The 19,201-nt window shown below is 48.7% G+C and overlaps 1 protein-coding gene across 1 annotated transcript in view; it reads left to right on the top strand.

The window, feature by feature from the left end:
• Positions 1 to 18,942, top strand: part of LOC121446069 (S-adenosyl-L-methionine-dependent tRNA 4-demethylwyosine synthase TYW1) — a 77,884-nt gene extending 58,942 nt beyond the window's left edge. Inside the window, exons 15-16 of the mRNA XM_041648432.1 lie at positions 9,025 to 9,192; positions 18,400 to 18,942. Coding sequence (XP_041504366.1) covers positions 9,025 to 9,192; positions 18,400 to 18,621 — 390 coding nt within the window. The 3' untranslated portion in view covers positions 18,622 to 18,942. The remainder of the gene's footprint in view (positions 1 to 9,024; positions 9,193 to 18,399) is intronic.
• The last annotated feature ends 259 nt before the right edge of the window (positions 18,943 to 19,201 follow it).

Genomic DNA, 19,201 nt, shown 5'->3' with positions numbered 1-19,201 from the left:
TGATATCCTCTCACACAAGCAACAAAGATTGAAAAAAAATTGTACCACTGGTTGTACATAATGTCATAGGCATGTAATGCCAGTACCCAGGATCACAAGTTCAATCTCATCCTCGGCTGTACATGAGTTTGAGTTAAGCGTAGGCTATGTAAGACCCTGTTTCATAAAAAACTGTGTGTGTTTGTGTGTGTGTGTGTATTGCACTGAAGCCTGACTAACTGGTTATGTGGAAGGTGGGAATGGTTTACTGAGGTAGAGAAAACCAGGGAAATTAGGGGAGACATTTTCTGAGTTCCCTGTTGCCATATTAAATTTAGGGTATCTTTTAAATATTGAAGAATGAGTTTGAAGAACTCAATGGTTTGGGGGTTAGGCAGGAGTGGAAGTGACAGTGGGAGCCCTGCCTTTGAGGTGGAGCATAGAGTAGCTCTCTGGAGGCCAGAGAGCATCCAGAAGAGGACTGAGTGCTAGGAGGACATCCCCATTCTGGAGGCCAGCTCTCGCTTCTCGGTGTGCAGTTTTGAGTCTGAGTATTACCTGAGTCCCAAGGGGGGGAGTTGTAGCGTTTCCCTGCTCCCCTGGAGGTAGGCACTCTGGAGGGAAGGGGGAGGGGTAGAAGTGGGGACACCCATGGCTCCTGCTCAGCTCTCTGAAGGAGGGGTGTGGAGGGGGACACCCAGGGCTCCTGCTCAGCTCTCTGTAGGGGTGTGGAGGGAGACACCCAGGGCTCCTGCTCAGCTCTCTGAAGGAGGGGTGTGGAGGGGGACACCCAGGGCTCCTGCTCAGCTCTCTGTAGGGGTGTGGAGGGAGACACCCAGGGCTCCTGCTCAGCTCTCTGAAGGAGGGGTGTGGAGGGGGACACCCAGGGCTCCTGCTCAGCTCTCTGTAGGAGGGGTGGGGAGGGGGACACCCAGGGCTCCTGCTCAGCTCTCTGAAGGAGGGGTGGGAGGGGGACACCCAGGGCTCCTGCTCAGCTCTCTGAAGGAGGGGTGGGGAGGGGGACACCCAGGGCTCCTGCTCAGCTCTCTGTAGGAGGGGTGGGGAGGGGGACACCCAGGGCTCCTGCTCAGCTCTCTGAAGGAGGGGTGGGGAGGGGGACACCCAGGGCTCCTGCTCTTTGAGCCATTATCAGTTTATCTCTGGTCAGGCCACAGACACTCTTTGATTTTGAAATTGCTCTTGAGTTCAAAAGGTTTCTCTTGGCAGGAGTTTTAATGACGCACAAACACCAACTGTCTGAGAATATATGTCCGGTTCAGGGACAGCTTGCCAACTGCAGAGATTAGTGGCATTTTAATTTATGGCTTAACTATTAAAAATGTTGCTACAAATTATATGGTAGTAAAATCTTTGTTTTTATTGTGCTTGGCTGGATAATGGGCGTCTCTTCTCTCCCTTCTTCCCCCTCCCGCTTCCTTTCCCTCCGCTCACTCGCCCTTTCTTGTCATGTTTCCTATGATGAACATTTACAATTTGGAAAAAAACCTGGCAAATATTATTATAATTTTCCTTTAAACAGGATCTTCTATAGATGTTATATTGTGCAGCCAAGGATGACTTGAGTCCCTGGTGCTGGGATTATGGGCGCCACGGTACTGGCGGTCGGTCAGTCATTACTTACTGATAGTAGTAACTGCTGGGTTTTAGATAAAGATGACTACTTGTTAGACAGTGAATTCCCCTGCTGGGAGCTTTGTGTGTTTGACACCTGTTCTCTTGACTTGGAATAGAGAAAGCTGTGTTACAAGCTCATGGCTTCTTTCAGATGACTTCCTACTTGGTTGTTTTATCCCCGTGCTTACCAGTATGTCTGGTGCGGCTTGTGCCAGCCTCACTAAAACACTCACTGAGACAACTGATAGAGGGCATTGGAGGGGTGGGCATGGATGTTGTGCCGAAGGCCATAACAGTAAATGAGGTGATCATGTAAAATTCTTAGAGAAGTCCGTTGTCTAGCAGCAGTGGCTGGCAGAGGACAGTTTCCAGGAGTCGGGTTTCTCCTTCTGCCATGTGGATTCGAGGATCAAGTTCAGGCTGTCAGACTTGGTAGCAATTGCCTCTACTCACTGAGCCATGCCGCCAGCCCCTCTCCTTATGCCATATTTCCCTACCTGTTCATCTGTTGATGGACAGCTGAGCTGATTGCACATGCTGGCTGTTGTGAATGCTGCTGCAGTAGGCGTGGACATGTGACTGTCTCTGTGGAGACCTGGGGCTCTTCCTGGGGTTCTGCGAGGAACAGGCTGGCCGCAAACATGCTGTCCCTGAAAGACAAATGGAGACCAGTTAGAGATTAGTATCACTGAACTGTCCCCAGTCCTTCTCTCGCTGTTTATTTTGAAGCAGGGTTTTGCAAAGTTGCCCAGTCTGCCCTTGGCCTCACCCTGTAGCCCAGGTTAACCCCCTTTACTAGTGCTCTGCCTCAGCCTTCCCTGGGCTGGGGTTGCAGGTATGCACCAGCTCATCCCGCCACTGGAAACTCGGACTGAAACGGGACTGAGGACATGGCCTGGTGGCAGAGTGCTTGCCTGGGATCTATGAGGCCCTGGCTTCCATCCCCAGCACTTCAAGCGCACAGACAGCAACCAATTAAAAATAGGTTAGTGAGTGAGCCGGTAAGCTTCTCTGTTCAGGAGACTCAAATAGTTTGCTGCCATGGTGGCCTCACGCCTGTAATCCCAGTGCTTGGGGGGCCCAGGCAGAGTTCGAGGTCATCCTGGGCTGCAGGATGATTCGGTGTCAAAAACAAAACCACTGGAAGAGGCCGGAGAGATGGCTCAGTGGTTAAGAGTGCATGCAGCTTTCACAGAAGACCCGGGTTCAGTTCCCAGTACCAGCGTCTGGCAGCCCTCTGTTAATTCCAGCTCCAGGGGATCTGGCACTGTCTTTTGGCATCTGTAGGTACTAAACTCAGGTACACACGGGCACACATTTACATCATTAAAGATAAAAACTTTGAAGGAAAGCCATTGGAGGCTAAGGAGACATTAAAAAGGGGGGTGGGGAGGAGAAAGAAGGCTCTCTAAAACTCCTTTGTTGAGAACCAGTGTGACAGGCTGTGATAGCCCTCATCCCCCTCTCTGTTAGATGAGATGCTTTAATGTCAGGTCTGCAAGTGGCACCCTCAGAGCCTGAGGACGGGCGGGTGTGCATCCTACTCCATTGCTTCAGGAGGGACCCCATCCTAAAGCATAGGAGACAGCCTTTCACTGCAGGGCGGTGTACTGAAGGAACACTTTTCCACAGGCTGAGCCTAGCACCGAGAAGCCTTGAGTCCTGTCCACCCCTACTTTGCAAAAGGGCAAAGTCTCCCTTTGAGCCGGGGGAGGTTTGGTTCAAGAGTAACAGTCCGTTGGACTTCACACATGTACCCAAGTTGGGGCCAGACCACGCCATGCCCACAGCCCACGCCCTGCTGCCCCTGCCTGTCCCCCGTAGTTGAGTCAGTCTGCTTGTTTTCTTAACATTCCTTCCTAGGAATCTAAGGCAGACACGAGCTGGGCATGATGGTGCACACTGGAATCCCAGCATCTGGGTCAACACGGAAGGGTCACCTTCAGCTACCGTGATCCCAGGCAAAACTAGACTACGTGTCTCAAAAACGCAAAAGCAAAAACAGGGGCTAGCAAGATGGCTCAGCAGGTAACAAGGCTTGCCACCAAGCCTGGTGACCTGAGCCTGATCCTGGGTGGAAGGAGAGCCAGCTCTGGCCACTTATCCTCTGACCTCCACCGTGCACACGCAATGACCATACAAATAAATCCCGAAGAGTAGAAGCATGTGTGTTTTCAGATGTGTTTCTAGCATGGTTCCTAATCAAAACTTCTTTTTAGTGTATGTCTTGTTTTACTGCCTGAACCACAGTAAGAGATGTTTTGTCTGTCTTTTTCCTACCTTCTCTGTCTTTTCATTCTTTATGAGGCTGAGTGGGGCATGCATCACAGGTTTTGTCTTTGTTTTTAATGTACATATGTATGTGTGTGTGTCTCCCATCCTAACCACGGGTGCATGCAGAGATCAGTCCAAAACTGGCAGGAGCCGGTTTTCATCTTCCACTGTGTGGGTTTCAGGGATCCAGCTCAGGTGCTCAGGCTTGGCAGGAAGCACCCTTGCTCGCTGAGCCATCCTGCGTCCTGCGCACATTTCCGTACACACAGTCAGCTGTGCCAGTGTAGCCTTTCAGACTAAGCTGTCGTCCTGATCTTAGAGCGACAATGGCGCCTGTTCTCTGAGGCAGGTGTCTGGCTGCAGAGCCCAGGCTCTCTTGTCTCAGCTTCCCGAGTGCTGGGATTGTAGGTGTGCACCACCCCCTCCCCACCTGCCCTAAAGTAGTAATCCTTCAAGAGGTTTGTTTGTTTGAGAATTCAATGGGATAATCTGTGCCAGGATCCAGTAAATGTTGAGACTGCCTTCCATTAGGCACTGTATTTAAAATAAATCAGTAGATGCTGTCTCCTCATTATATTGATTTCCTCTTTCCTTTCATTGCCAGTCTGGTAAAATATTTTTTTCTTTTATATTCCCTGTAAATTAACGTGCATTTTAGCCTCGTTAGGCTTAAATGGGGCCTTCATTTGTGAACCCGAGATTCTCAGCCCTCATCATCTGTCTGCTGTGGGTAAAAACGTGCTTCACGGTGTAAACATCTGCTGCATCACGGAGCCCGTTTGTAGGAAGTCCTGAGTTTGCGCTCTCTGCAGAGCCCAGGAAGGGATGGTGATTACTGTTGTCCGGGGATGTTATCAGAGCTACCCTTTGTTAGCACCAAAACTGTTCCCAGACCCAGCAAGTGGGTGAGCAACTTCCCCTCACTGTCCATACACAGAGTTGGGGTCAGGAGGTTACCAGTTACTCAGCCTGCAGTGCCGTATCCATTGTTTTTCTTGTTCCTGCATCCAAATCCTCCAGAAGAGGCCATTTACAGGAGGGCAGGATTTTTTTGTGGGGGAGAGGGGTGCTATGGTGCGAGGAAAGCCTGTTTTCATCTGGGTGGATCAGTAAGCAGAAAGATGAGCTCTAGCATTCTGATGGCGTTCTCCTTTGTTCCTTTTTAATTTGATCACAGTTTAATCTTTATTCATTCATTTATTCATTCCTTTTTGGAGACAGGGTCTTACTGTGTAGCGCTGGCGGGCCTGGAATGCACTGTGTATGCAGGGCTAGTTCTAAACTCACAGAACCCGTCTCTGCCTTCGGAGTCTGAAATTGAAGGTGTGGGCTACCACACTCAACCATTTTTTCTTCATTAAAAAGATTATGTTGTGTGTGTGAGAGAGAGAGGAAGGGAGGGAGGGGGAGAGAGAGAGAGAGACTCATTTGAAAGCATGAGTGTTTAGACAGTAGAACCTGGGAGAATAGAGCTAAACAATGAGGCAGACTAAAGTCACGTGCAATAGCCAACTTTATTCAGAGCATCAGACAGTTTATATACATTCTGAGGAGTAAGGAAGGTCACGTGAGTTCAAGCTGCATGACACCAGGACAAGCTGTACATGGACAAAACATGTTCTTCCGTAGAGGCACATAAACAGACAACTGCATGCCAGTTGTTCCGGGGATCTGAGTAAACTCACACCTATCAGCTTCACCTGGGAGGGGCGCAAAAACCCATTCCAAGAACCGTTCGGTGTTTTTGAAGAAACTGAGGTCATAAGACAGTCATCTTGTTTTCTTGGAGTTTTCTCCCGAGCACTCAGAACTCCCCTCGCCCAACTCCATTCTTGGGCTGTGTTCCAACAGCAGAGACTGTTTTGGGAGTTAGCGTGCTCCTACCCTGTGTAACTTGGGGATCAGCTCCAGTCTTTGGGCCTGGTGACAAAGCACTTGTCCCTGAGCCCTCTTGGTGGCCTTCCCTTTTCCTTTTCCTTTAGTTTGGGTCCTCAGCCCACAGGATGGTGCCGTCGCATTCACACCCATGGTCACGCCTTCCCATTCAGTTCACCGTTTTGGTAGCACCTTCACAGACACACCTCGGGGTCAGTCTTGGAGGTGGTTGTGAGTCCAGCCAAGTTGAGGTAAATGCTTATCTCCCGTTTAACTGCTGGTTCCTGGTCCTTAGGGGGTAGGCAGTTCAGGGCTGTGGCTGTTGCTCTGCTGGTGGAGAGCCTGCCTAGCAGGCATGAAGCCCTGTCTGTCCCCAGCACTCCCTGAACCGGAATCTGCGGTGCTGCCTGTAAGCCAAGCATGTGGGAGGGAGGGGTGAGGGTTAGGGTCATCTTTGGCTACAGTGGAATGGAGGCCAGCCTGGGCTACATGAGACACACAAGGTTTTAATGAGCTGCAGCATACAGTCCATCTTCACACTGAGTTCCTTAGCAGCTCGTGATTTGTTATTGCTGCATAATTAAATATTAAAATATCTTCCTCGATCATAGTTATGAATATAAGAGCGTGTCTGAGAGCGCTGTGCTTCGGGGAGCTTTTAAATATTAACGAAAAGTTGCTTTGTGATGGCTTTTCCCCACAATCACATACCTCGCCTATCATAGGCAGGGCTGAAACCTGATGACCTGCGTGTGAGCCCTCTCACCGCCTTGTGTGCATTCGGTTAGGAGCACACTTTTCCAGCTTGATTTTCCTTATGGTGTCTTGAACTCTGTTACCACTGCTTTTGAAAATCCACTGAAGCTCATCCTAATGAGTTCTCCAAATCCCCGAGCAAACAAAGGCCATTTCCCCATTTAGCCTAAGGAAGCAGGGCTGTGGGTAGTTAACACTCAGTGGCTGGCATTTGGGTGCAGTGTCTGCAGTACCTGTGAACCGCCATCTGCAGTGCTCAGCCGTCTGCAGCGAGGGTCTGCAGCGCTCAGCCGTCTGCAGCGAGGGTCTGCAGCGAGGGTCTGCAGCGCTCAACCGTCTGCAGCAAGGGTCTGCAGCGCTCAGCCGTCTGCAGCGAGGGTCTGCAGCGCTCCTCTGTCTCAGGCCAAGTCCCAGCTGTGCCATCTGTAGGGGCGGGTTACCTAAGGCTCATCTGTAGGATTGACTTTTCTTTTTAATGTGATGAGTTGTGCTTCTCACACAGTATATGTAGTGTGTATGTGTGTGTACACAGTGTCTTACTATGCAATGTCTCTATATATCTGCAATGCCTGTGTATGTGTGATGTGTGTCTCTGTATTGGTGCATAGTTGTCTCTGTGTGCATTGTGTACGTGTGGCATATGTGTCTGTGTTTGAATCTGTGTGTGTGTAGGGACAGGGGCTTGGTTTTTGTTTGGTTGGTTTTTTTTGGTTTTTGGTTTTGGTTTTTTTTAAGGCAAGGTTTCTCTGTGTAATAGCCCTGACTGTCCTGGAACCCACTTTGTAGACCAGGCTGGCCTCTGCCTGAGTGCTGGGGTTAAAGTTTAAAGACGTGGGCCATCGCTGGCCTAAGGGGTAGGAGGGGCGTCGATAGTGCGCATGCCCTTCTGTGTCAGTTGCTGCTTGTCTCTAGGCTATGGAAGCTAGCTCTTGAGAAAGTCCAACTCTGAACTGGGCATGGTGGCCATGGCTGGAATCCCAGCGCTCAGGAGGCGGAATCAGGAGCGCAGGCTCATCAGGCTGCAGAATTGAGGCTACCTGAGCATCTCTGAAGCACAACAGAGAGATCTGATCTGGAGATGTCTGAGGAGACAGAATCATTTCCCACTCTGTATTTGCCAAGTAGAGAACTGAGGAGGAGACTTGGAGGTTACATCTGGGTTCACAGGGAGGGGTCGAGAATTAGATGCCAACTTTACCTCACTACAGTTGTATTTAATAGGAACTTCCATGTTGGTAAAATAAGTAAGGCTAGTGGTAAATCCACAAATGCTTCTTCTTTGGTGTAATATTTATTTTTAATTCTTTTATTTTTGAGGTTATAACTACGTGACTCCCCCTTCCTTTTCCCCATAAGCTCTCACATATACTCTTAATTGCTCACTTTCAAATTCATGGCCTCTTTTTTCATTAATTGTTCTTATATGGATATAAAATATATAGATATAGATTTTATATCTTAAATATAATCTATATATAGGTTATTATATAAATATATTATATATCATTATATAGATATATAATACACATGTTTTTTGTGTGTTATATTTTTGTTTTTTTTCTTATATGTTATGCATGTTATGTAATTTTATATATAATGTATGGGTTATTACTATATAATATAATATGGGTATTATTATATCAGTTATATAATATATAAAAAGTTTTTATACAATACATTACTATATATTTTATATAATACATTATTATATGTAGGTTTTTAATATATTATATAACCTATATATAATAACTCATACTTTATTTTTATAAATTCACACTCAGTGGGGCTGGGGAGGTGGCTCAGCAGTTAAGAGCTCTTGTTGCCCTTGCCAAGACTTAATTTCAGTTCCCACTACTCATATTGATGGTTCATGACTGCCTGTAACCCCAGCTCCAGGGGACCTAACATCCTTTTCTGGACTCCACAAGCCCCAGGCTGCATGTGGAGTATATAAATACATGCAGGCAAATACTTCCATGCATGAGATATAAATGAATTATTTTAAAAAATCATACTCAAAACATACCACAAGTTTGGTATGGTGATACACACTAATCCCAGTACCTTTTTAGAGGCAGGAGGACTACTATACAAATTCTAGGCCAGCCTGGGCTACATAGGCAGACTGTCAGAAAAATTTGCTATCTCCTTAGAGAATTTCAGTGGGATCTGTATTAGTTACTCGTTTTATAGCTGTGGGGAAATACCTTACAAAATGATTTAAGAAAGGAAAGATCACATCACGGTATGGAAGTTATGACGGCAGCACTGTGAGGCCGCCGGTCACATGGCGTCCGCAGGCAGGAAGCAGAGAGAGATGGATGCTGACCCCTTTTTATGCGGTCCAGGACCCCAGCCTAGGGAATGGTGCCGCCCACATTCATTGTGAGTCCCACCTCAGTTGACCTTTTCTGGAGACGTTCTCATAGAGTGTACAGCGAGAATGAGATGTGACCAACTCAAGCCATCACCCGCAGAAAGGTCTGTAACTGCTGTCCTTCGCAGGGCGTGACCTATTGTGGCGAGAGCGCAGCCAGCAGCCTCACCATGGCCAACGTACCCTGGCACGAGGAAGTGGTCCAGTTTGTCCAGGAGCTGGTGGCTCTGCTTCCCGACTATGAAATTGCGTGTGAACATGAGCACTCCAACTGCCTCCTGATCGGACACAAAAAGGTAAGAGGATGCCAGCGTGTGTGCATCTGCCCCCACTGCTCCTTCCCCTTGCTTCTGTTCTCTTTCTGGCTCGCCTTCCCTTGATCACAGTGGATGTTCACTTGTCTGCTGTCTTCCCTAATGCACACATTAAGAATGCCCTGAACAAAACAGAGAGCACCATTCCACTGTGGGAGTCCCTAAGCTCTGGTTTTAAAGGTTTACTTTTATTTTTAATTATGTGTGTGTGTCTGATATGTACATGTGAGTGTAGTGCCCTCGGAACCCTGAAGAGGGCGTCATATCCAGTGGTTGTGAGTCTCTTGCCCTCATCATGGGTTCTGGGAACTGGATCCTTTTGTGAGCTGCCTAACTTGGGTTCTCTGTAGGAGCAGTACATGCTCTTAAATGCTGAACCACCTCTCCAGTCTCTGTTGTCTTTTTAAATAAAAAATATAATCCTATCCAAATGGAAGGTTCCATTTTGTGGTAGGTACACTTCTAACACTGGAAGAAAGTCTTCATTAAACCCCCAGTGTAATGAACTGTCATGACGACTATGTCTTTCCTGAAATATTTACAAAGAAATAATCTGTGATTCGACTCAGTGATGTGAAGTCCTGGGTATGTGAGTGGGAGGGCTGAGGTGAATCTGGAGGCCCATGGTGCCACCCTGCCGAAGTCATTGTTCAGATTCTTCATTAAAGAAAGCCTGTTTTGGACTGCAGAGATGGCTCAGTTGGTTAAGGCCTAAGCCCCTCTGATCCCAGCACCCTGTAGAAACAGCTTAGAGTGGTGGTGCACACTTGTGATCCCATTGCCGGGGAGGTGGAGCCAGCCGAACGGTGCTTGCTAGCCAGCGAGCTTGATTGCTTGGTGAACTTGGGGTCAGTGAGAGACCCTGTCTCAACACGCAGGGTGGATGGTGCCTGAGCAAAACCATTTGAGATTGCCCTCTGGCTTACATGTGTATGCACACGCACACACACACACACACACACACACACACACACGCACACACATGCATACACACACACGTGTACCTATATACACTACCCAAAATATACCCCTCTTTAGAAAAAAACAGGTTGGGTGGTGACGGTGCACACCTTTAATCCCAGCTTTCGGGGAGATAGAGGCAGGTGGATCTCTTATGAGTTGAGGCCAGCCTGGTCTACAGAGCGAGTTCTAGGACAGGTAGAGCTACATAAACAAACCCTGAAAAACTAAACTTAAAAAAACAAATGTATGTAGAGCTGAGGGTGTAGCTCCATCATAGAGCTTATTGTTGTGTGGTAGCTGAACCTTGAATGGGACCAAACCTTCTAAGGGAACCATGCCAGACAGCAGATACCACTTGTGGCACAATACGGTCCCTTCATAGGAAATGCACAGGATAGGCCAAGCCCACAAAGATAGGAAGTGGGTAAATGGTCGAGGGGCTGAAGAAAGAATGGATTGGTCAGGTTTGGGGCTTCTTTTGGGGTGATGGGAGCTTTCTGGAATTATGTGGTCACTCAACTTTGTCACTGCATTAAAAAACCACTAAATTATATGATTAAATCATGTAATGTTGGGTGATGGTGGCATACACTTTTAATCCCAGCACTCAAGAGGCAGAGGTAGGCGGACCTCTGTGAGTTTGAGACCAGCCTGGTATACAAGAGCTAGTTCCGGGACAGCCAGAGCTACAGAGAAACCCTGTCTTGAAAAACCAAAACCAAAACAAACAAAAATCAAGTCAAAACAAAATTATCATGTAATAAGACAGGCTTCTTACCAGAAAAGTGGTAACGACCAAGTGTAGAATACCTCTCTCCCATAGATTCTCTCAAGGTTTCTGTTTATTTGTTTAGATTTTTTTTTATTTTATTTTCATGTGTATGAGTGTTTGCAGCATGTCTGCCTGGTACCCTTGGAGGCCAGAAGAGGGAGCTGGGCTCCTGGAACTGAAGTTACAGATGGTTGTGAGCCACCACATGGGTGCTGGGAACAGGACCTGGGCCTCCTGCAAGATCAGCTGTGTTCTTAACCTCTGAGTCATCTCTCCAGCTCCCTATGGATTCCCTCCTCCCTGGCCTCAGTGGGTCTGAGCAGCTGCTCAGCTTAGTGACACAAACAAATGAAAATGAAATGAACCCTGCCCTGGCAGTGCTGAAGCTGCGTGGGCAGCCCGTGTATGGTGGTTCTGTTGAACTTGTCCATATTGAGTTTCATGGTCTAAGTTGATCAACTGACCAGGTCTCTCAAGAGGTCACCAGATCGCATTACAGACAGTTGTGAGCCACCGTGTAGTTGCAGGGAATTGAACTCGGGACCTTTGGAAGAGCAGGCAGTGCTCTTAACCTCTGAGCCATCTCTCTAGCCCTTAATGACATATAGAGTCCCCAGTAAAAATTTCACCCACTCCAGTCTCAATGCTGAGATTGACGGCCCCTGTGTTTTGACTGCAGTTAGATTGTGAACCTGTGACCTTGGTCTGTCACAGACTTGGCCGTTTAGAAGAGAATGTATCCTGGGAGAATAAAGGGTCAAAGATACAAAACACAGTCTGCCCTTAGCTCCAAGGAATTGCCAAGGTCAGTCCTAAAGACTAGGAGGACAGAGCCTCAGGTGGCCTGTCCTGCCTTCCTGATTGTCAAGTGCTTTTGTGTGTGTGGAGGGGGGGCAGCTTTCAGAGCACCCTACGTCAATCCCTGCACATCACAGCTGCCTGTAGTTCCAGTCCAAGGGACCAGACCCCAGATTCTGTCCTGAAGGTACAGGCATTCGTGCGGGCATTTACAAACAACAACAAAATTAATATGGAAGGGGTGAAAGAGGGCCCCTGCCTTCAAGGTGTTCCAGCAGAAAGAGACAGCTATTAATTGCATTGCTTTTAAAAGGTGTGTGTGAGAGAGAGAAGGGGGAGGGGAGAGAGACTGAGCATGTGCACATGCATGCTCACATCACAGCGCTCAGAAGACAGCTTGGGGGACCCATTTCTTCCCTTCTGCCATGTGAAGCAAGCCCCCAGTCCAAGACAGATGTTAAAGGGGGAAAAATGGGCCGGGTGGTGGTGGCGCATGCCTTTAATCCCAGCACTCGGGAGGCAGAGGCAGGTGGATCTCTGTGAGTTCGAGACCAGCCTGGTCTACAGAGCTAGTTCCAGGACAGGCTCCAAAGCCACAGAGAAACCCTGTCTCCAAAAACAAAACAAAACAAAAAGGGGGAAAAATGTTAAAGATGTTAAAGGGCCGTGGTGGCAGAATAGGATAGAGCACAGAGGGGCTGCTGCAGGGGAGTTGCTGTTCTAACTGGTCCTAAAATGGCCAAGAAAGGAAGAATTAGGCAGCAAACAGTCCGAGCAGAGGCCTGGGGAGACTTATGAGACAGGATTTGGGGGGGGAGGGGGCTGGATGCCTGGAGGGCACTGGGGGGGGGGGAGCCGGGGGATGGGGAGAACGCTGAGGTGAACCAGATGGAGACAGACTTGAATGCAGTCCTAGTATTCATCCTGCGGGGATGGGGAGGCACTGCCAGAGGGTTCTCAGTAGTCAAATGGGCATGGGAGGAAGCTGAGGGTCATGAAGTCATGAAGGTGCTTGCTGTGCAAAGATGAAGCCCTGAGCTCCATCCTCAGAGCCCGTGTGGAAATGCTGGGCATGGCGGGCATGTATGTGTAATCCCAGTGCTGGGGAGGCAGAGGCAGGTAGGTCCTAAAGCCCCCTGGCTGGCCAGCCTAGCCAGCTTGTGAGCTCCAGGTTCAGTAAGAGACTGTCAGAAGATAAGGTGGAGAGCGATTGAGGGCACCCAACGTTGCCGTCTCCCTCCATACACACACACACCCGCACACATGCCACCGAGTACATCCCGCACAGAATAAGACCTGCGCTTTAGAAGCACCGTGGGAATGTCCTGAGTTGTAAGACAGACAGTGAGAAGTTAGAGAGCGAATGAGCTGTTTATGTGGATTAGGTGGTTCAGCTCCCAGTGTGCACCATCTACCTGCTCTCCAGGCTTCTCAGTAGCGGATGGGATCCTTCACTGGGGTATTTTAGTGTTTGTTCTTTTATTTATGTGCCTGAGGACCCATGGGAAAAGACCTGGTTGGACACCAGAAAAAAAGTTCCAGAAAGGCTTCAGGCAGCACATTCAGAGAGGCTGTGCTTGAAGCTGACTGGTGGTGCACGCTTGGGAGGCAGAGGCAGGAGGATCTCTGTGAGTTTGAAGCCAGCCTAGTCTATATAGCAAGTGCCTGCCAGCCAGGGCTGTGTGGAGAGACTCCAGCTCAAAAACAGAGAGGGAGGAGGGGGTAAGGGTAGAGAGATAGTGATTGACAGGTTGATTGTGTTTAGCTGCACAGCAGAGGAAACCCCACCCACAGCTATTCCCATGCCCCGGGAGGAAGCTTCACAGCTCCATCTGCTGTGATACAAGTAAAAGGACTGTGAGCTCTCAGTCCAGTGGACATCCAACACCAGGTCCTCCCTCTGAAACAGCTTACTGTGGTGTTCCGCTGAGCTCTCTTCTGATACATGGTATCCATGCCTGTGAAGAAAAGTCCAGAAGCTCACACGGAGTGGGATGAAATCCCAGGCCATATTATTTCTGCCTCCATATCTCCTGGTGTGTTTCCTCCTCAAGGTTGGTGGGGCGGGTCTTATGCACTCCAGTGTGTGGTGGAGGAAGCAGAAATGTGGCCCGCTTTCTGTGAAGCAGTCTCTTTTGATACTTGTCTCCCTCTGGGCTCACAACTGGATGTGTCGCTTTAAGCCAGCAAGGTCAGAGACATCAAACACAAATTAATCTGGGGCCAAGAAGTGGCTCAGTGGGTAAAGGCACTTGCCCCCGGGCTTGATGACCTGACTCTTGGGACCCACGGGGTGGAAGGAGAGAACTGACTGCTTCAAGTTGTCCTCTGACCTCCACACACAAGCACCTCCTCCCCCCAATAAATAAATGTAATAGATATTTTAAAATACTATAACAGTAATCAAAATATGAGAAATATGCTCCCAGCCAAGGTGTTGGGATCCAGGCTTAGATGACCGGCCATCTAATAAGAAAGGGATCTTATGCTGTCGTGCCATTTAGGGGATTTTCCCTGTGTGGGGGTCAGATAATAGCTAGATGAGGTTGTGCGATTTTTTTTTTCCCCTCACAGTAGATGCTCATGCCCGTGCGTCAGCCTCCATGCTGATCTCGTCTAGAGCGGCCTGACTGTTCAGTCCAGACCGTATTCCTCACACTGTCACAGGATTGCCTGTGGCATTTGTAGCTAGCTCATAATTCTGCATAGATTTACCTCTTCTCTTCAGTATGGGGCTTGTGAGGGTGACCCCATGTCTTAGGACACTTTCCCTCACATCTAGAGCTGGGGCTTTGTTTCCCTGTCAGCACAGCTGTCTTCCGGCAGTTTATGTCAATCATGCTAAATGCTGCCCTTTTAGCTTCTACTTTCTGCGTGAAACAGTTGAATTTCTCTGAGCTCCTTTTCCCGCAGCTTGTCCTGAGGAGTGTGGAGATTCGTTTGATCCTTGTGGCCTGGTGGCTCAGCATTGTTCTAGAGTCACCCATACTGTGGGTGGAATTTTATGTCTCCTACTCCCCAAATTCATTTGTGTTGAGCTTCTGATCCCCCAGTGTGACTGTATTAAAGATGGGGCTTCCAAGGGTTGGATGACGTCATGAGAATAGGGCACCGATTGGACAGACACTGAACAGCCTGCACGCAGGGAGAAAGCCTGTGTCGACACAGTGAGAAAGAAGGCATTGTTTGCCAGAGACCGGGCTCACGGGGACCTGACCATGGGCTTATGCCTCCAAAACATATCTGTCGCTGAGCCGCCCCGTCTGAGGTGCCCTGTCGCCGTGATCCATGCTGCGTCACATCAGCTTGGTCCTCCGGTTGTGTCCTTAGAGACTGGGAGTTGGAGCTGTTATCTGTCACTCTTAGCTTCTAATCGCCCATTCTGTGCAGGTGGTTTTTTCAGTCTGGACCAGAGCACAGTTCTAGAGGACGGTTAGCATGGCTTCCGGTGCCTGAGTTTGCAAACCGCCTCTGGGATTGCAGATGAGAGGCATTGCGGATAGCTTCTTGTGTTTTGTGAGAAAAAGAGAGCAGAGACTCAACCCTAATGTATATATTTAATGTCACCTGGCTAAAAGAATGGGGTTACAGTTCTCATTCAGTTTCTCTTCAACTTCCCTCATGCCGCGACCCTTTAATGCAGCTCCTCATGCTGTAGTGACCCCCTCCAGCCATAAAATTATTTTCTTTGCTACATCATAACTTTCATTTTGCTACTGTTATGAATCATAGTGTAAATATCTGATAGGCAGGATCTGATATCTGTGATAGGGTCGCTCCACCGCCAAAGGGGTTGTGTTCCCATGGGCTGAGAACTAGCGCTCTAATCTAAACAGATCCGTTGTCTCTCTGAGTTTATCCATGACAAGGAATCCCTTAGTTCTTACTTTTTTTTTTGTTTTGCTAATGTTTTATTTTTAAATATATTAGTGTGGGGGTGAGGGGTATGTGTGTGTATGCAGGTGCCAGTGGAGATAAGGTCCCTTGGATCTGGAGTTACAAGTGGCTATGAGCTGCCCAGTGTGGGTGCTGGGAACCAAACATGGGTCCTCTGTGATTGAAGCAAGTGCTTTTAACTACTGAGTCATTTCCCCAGCTGGCACCCCTCCTTCCTTTTTCTTTTTGGAGACTGCGTGGTGAGGATGACCTTGAACTCCTCTTCCTGGCTCTACCTCGGGAGTCACTGGGTTAGCGTGCACCACGCGCCTGGCTGGAGAGCACTTGTGGGGAGTGTCTTGGGAGGGAAAGTGAAGATGGGAGTTTAGGCCCTGGGCTGTAGGATGCAGGAAGCCTTGGAGCGGCATTTCAAAGACTGGGCCTCATAATTCATCAACAGACCAATTAAACTTTTACATACATTTGGCCCTGTCTACTAGAAAGCTCTTAACTGATATAAACCACAAACCATTTAAATTCAATAAGTATCCTAACTCCAAGAAGATGTTTTTCATTTTCAATACTTTTTTCTCAGCTGTAACTGGAAACTGTTCCTTCAATTGGTAATTGGTTCATAGAATTAATTAGGCTTTTATTGTCGTTTTTCCAAGATTTATTTGAAAGGGCTTGTGTCGCGCGCGCGCACACACACACACACACACACACACACACACACACACACACACGTGCCCTCAGAGACCAGAAGAGGGTGTTGGGTACCCTAGAGCTGGAGTTATAGGTGGTTGTGAGCCACCCAACATGGGTGCCGGGACCTCAGCAGGGTCTGTCCTCTGCCTGAGCAGTGCCTGCTCTTAACCACTGAGCCGGGTCTCCAGGCTGCTCTGTTTTGAGACAGACTCTCACTGTGTGGCCCTGGCTGCCCTTGACCTCTTGTTCTTCCTGCCTGGGACAGAAACACTTGGCTATTTCCAGGTTACCAGTCAACAGTAACTTTACACATGTGAATGCCAGGCAGAGGCTCTGGATGAAAAGCCTTCCCCACAAAAGGAGTCTCCTTGGCCCCTCCTCTGTCGCCTCTCTGTTCTCTTCATTCACGGCCACAATGACTTTTGAGAAGCAATTTACTTAAGAGAGTACAAATTGGATTATTCCCATTATTGAATTGAAATTCTTAACGAGGCTTTCTGCTAATGAGATATTGTATGCGTGTTAGGATGCAAAGGCTAGCTTGAGTCATTTAGCAGCTCGGAATTAAAGGCCATTGATTAAGGCTTTACTCAAGCAAAGTTTAGCAATAAGAAGCCCTCCACACATTCTGCTAACAGAAGGGTGAAAACACACACCGGATAAAAGCAGCCACAGCAGGGCGAGTCAGAAGCAGCGTGAGACCAATGCTTAGCTCTCTGGTCCTCTGCAGTCACCCTGCTCCAGGGACACTCACTGTAGGCCAGCTTGGCCTCTGACCACCTCCCCCATTCATATAAGTTCTCTGTTTTTTAAGGCTTTGTGCTTTTCTTCTTTTATTTTTGAGATTATAGTGCAGTTAGCATTTTGTCCCCTCCACTTTTTCTCTAGCCCCCCCCCCCCCCCGCATTGTCCTTCCTTGTACTCCTTCAACTTCTGACCTCTTCATGAATTGTTACATGGCTGTCTGTATATGATGTACATGTATGTGTATTCCTAAATACAACCTGCTCTGGCCTCTGCCTTATGGTCCTTCTGCCTCAGTTTCCCAGGGTCTGGGCCACCACGCCCGTTCAGGAAGTATTCCTTATCAACAGTCCGGCCGTCTGTGCCTGGGGTGGAGTGGGCTTCAGGGACACAAGCATTCTGAAAACCTGTGAGACCGTGACACCAGAGGAGAACCAGGCCGATTAGCAATTTAAAACATTGTTTTGGGCAAGGGTCACATATAGCTCAGGCTAGCCTTGAACCTCTGATCATCCTGATCCATCTCCTGAATGTGGGGGTTTCTGGCGGGTACCACCATGTCCAGCCTGTGCGGTGCTGGGGATGGAAGCCAAGGCTTCATACGTGTTTGGAGAGCAGTCTACCAACACAGTCACATTCTTGGCTCTCGCACTCGGAACTTTTTGACATTTCTTTTATCTTTACAAAAACATTTATTTTTATTTTTGTATGCTGGTGGGGGGGGGGGTTGCCCATGGAGGTCAGAAGAGGGCACTGGATCTCCTGGATCTGGAGTTACTGGAAGATGTAAGCTGCCCGTCATGGGTGCTGGCACAAACTCTAGTCTTCTGGGAGAACAATACTCTTGACCGCTGAGCCTGCACCATCTTTCCAGTCCAGACTCATGCTGTTTGTCTCAGTTAGGGTTTCTGTTGCTTAGATCAACACCATGACCAAAAGCAACCTGGGGAGGAGAGGGTTTATTTCAGTGTATTGCTTGTAGTCAGTCTATCACTGAAGGAAGTCAGGGCAGGAACCTTGAGGCAGGACCTGATGCAGAGACGATGGAGGGGTGCTGCTTACTGGCTTGCTCCCCATGGCTTGCTCGGCCTGCATTCTTAGGCACCTAGGACCACCAGCCCAGGGATGCCACCACCCATGGTGAACTGGGACATCTACATCATTCATCGAGTAAGAGAATGCACCGCAGGCCAGTCTGATGGGTGCATTTCTCTCAGTTGAGGTTCTCTCTTCCAAAATGACTCTAGTTTGGGTCAGACTGTCATAAACGTAGGCAGTGCAGCCACCTATCACAGTCATCCACGTGGACTGACAACTTTTCTTTGCAGTTTAAGGTCAGTGGAGAGTGGTGGACGTGGATCGATTACAGCCGCTTCCGAGAGCTCGTGCTGCGGTATGAAGAGAGTGGAGGCGCAAAGACGTTCAGCGCGAGCGATTACATGGCCAGAACTCCACGGTGGGCACTGTTCGGGGCCAGGGAAAGAGGCTTTGATCCCAAGGACACGAGATACCAGAGGAAGAACAAAGCAAAGGACATTTCTGGATGCTGAGCTTATCTGAATTAAGGATCTCCAAAGACAAAGCCGCCCGGCCCCAGAAGATTCTCAGTCCCCATCACCCTGTCAAGGTCAGAACTTGGCAGCTGTGTTCCAGAGTGACACTACCGGGCAGCTGGGCTGCAGATGCAGCACCCTCGTCAGGATCGGACACTCGGCCCAGTGCTTCTCACCAGAGCACAGGCCCTTCTCTGAGCTGATTTTTGAAACAGTGAAGGCGACAGTCACCCTTGGATTTTTAATAGTTTTGAATTTTCCTAAGTGCTATTCCTGGGTGTTACACAGGGAATAAATATTTCTGCCTCTTTCTTCCGAGCTACTGGCTTTTTCCCCGACCTTCTTTCTTTTCTTTACATCTGTTCTGGTTAGGTAGCACAGTCTGCCATCCACTCACGGCAGTGCTCCTGCCTCAGTCTGCTGAGGGCTGGGATTACCAGGCGGTGGCACCGGCTGTGCTCTCTTAGCTATTGCCTCTTTCCAGAGTGAGCACCAGTATATTTAGCTTACAGTGACTGAGCCAAACCTTTCTGCCCTTTTCAAGGTAAGGGCTCCATTCCTTTTCTCAGTTTTTTTT

The sequence above is a fragment of the Microtus oregoni genome, unplaced genomic scaffold (assembly GCF_018167655.1).
Source record: "Microtus oregoni isolate MIOR12 unplaced genomic scaffold, Mior012 000003F_ref0000135, whole genome shotgun sequence".
NCBI lineage: Eukaryota > Metazoa > Chordata > Mammalia > Rodentia > Cricetidae > Microtus > Microtus oregoni.
The sequence above is the reverse complement of the archived record's forward strand: the minus strand, read 5'-3'. Positions and strand labels throughout refer to the sequence as shown.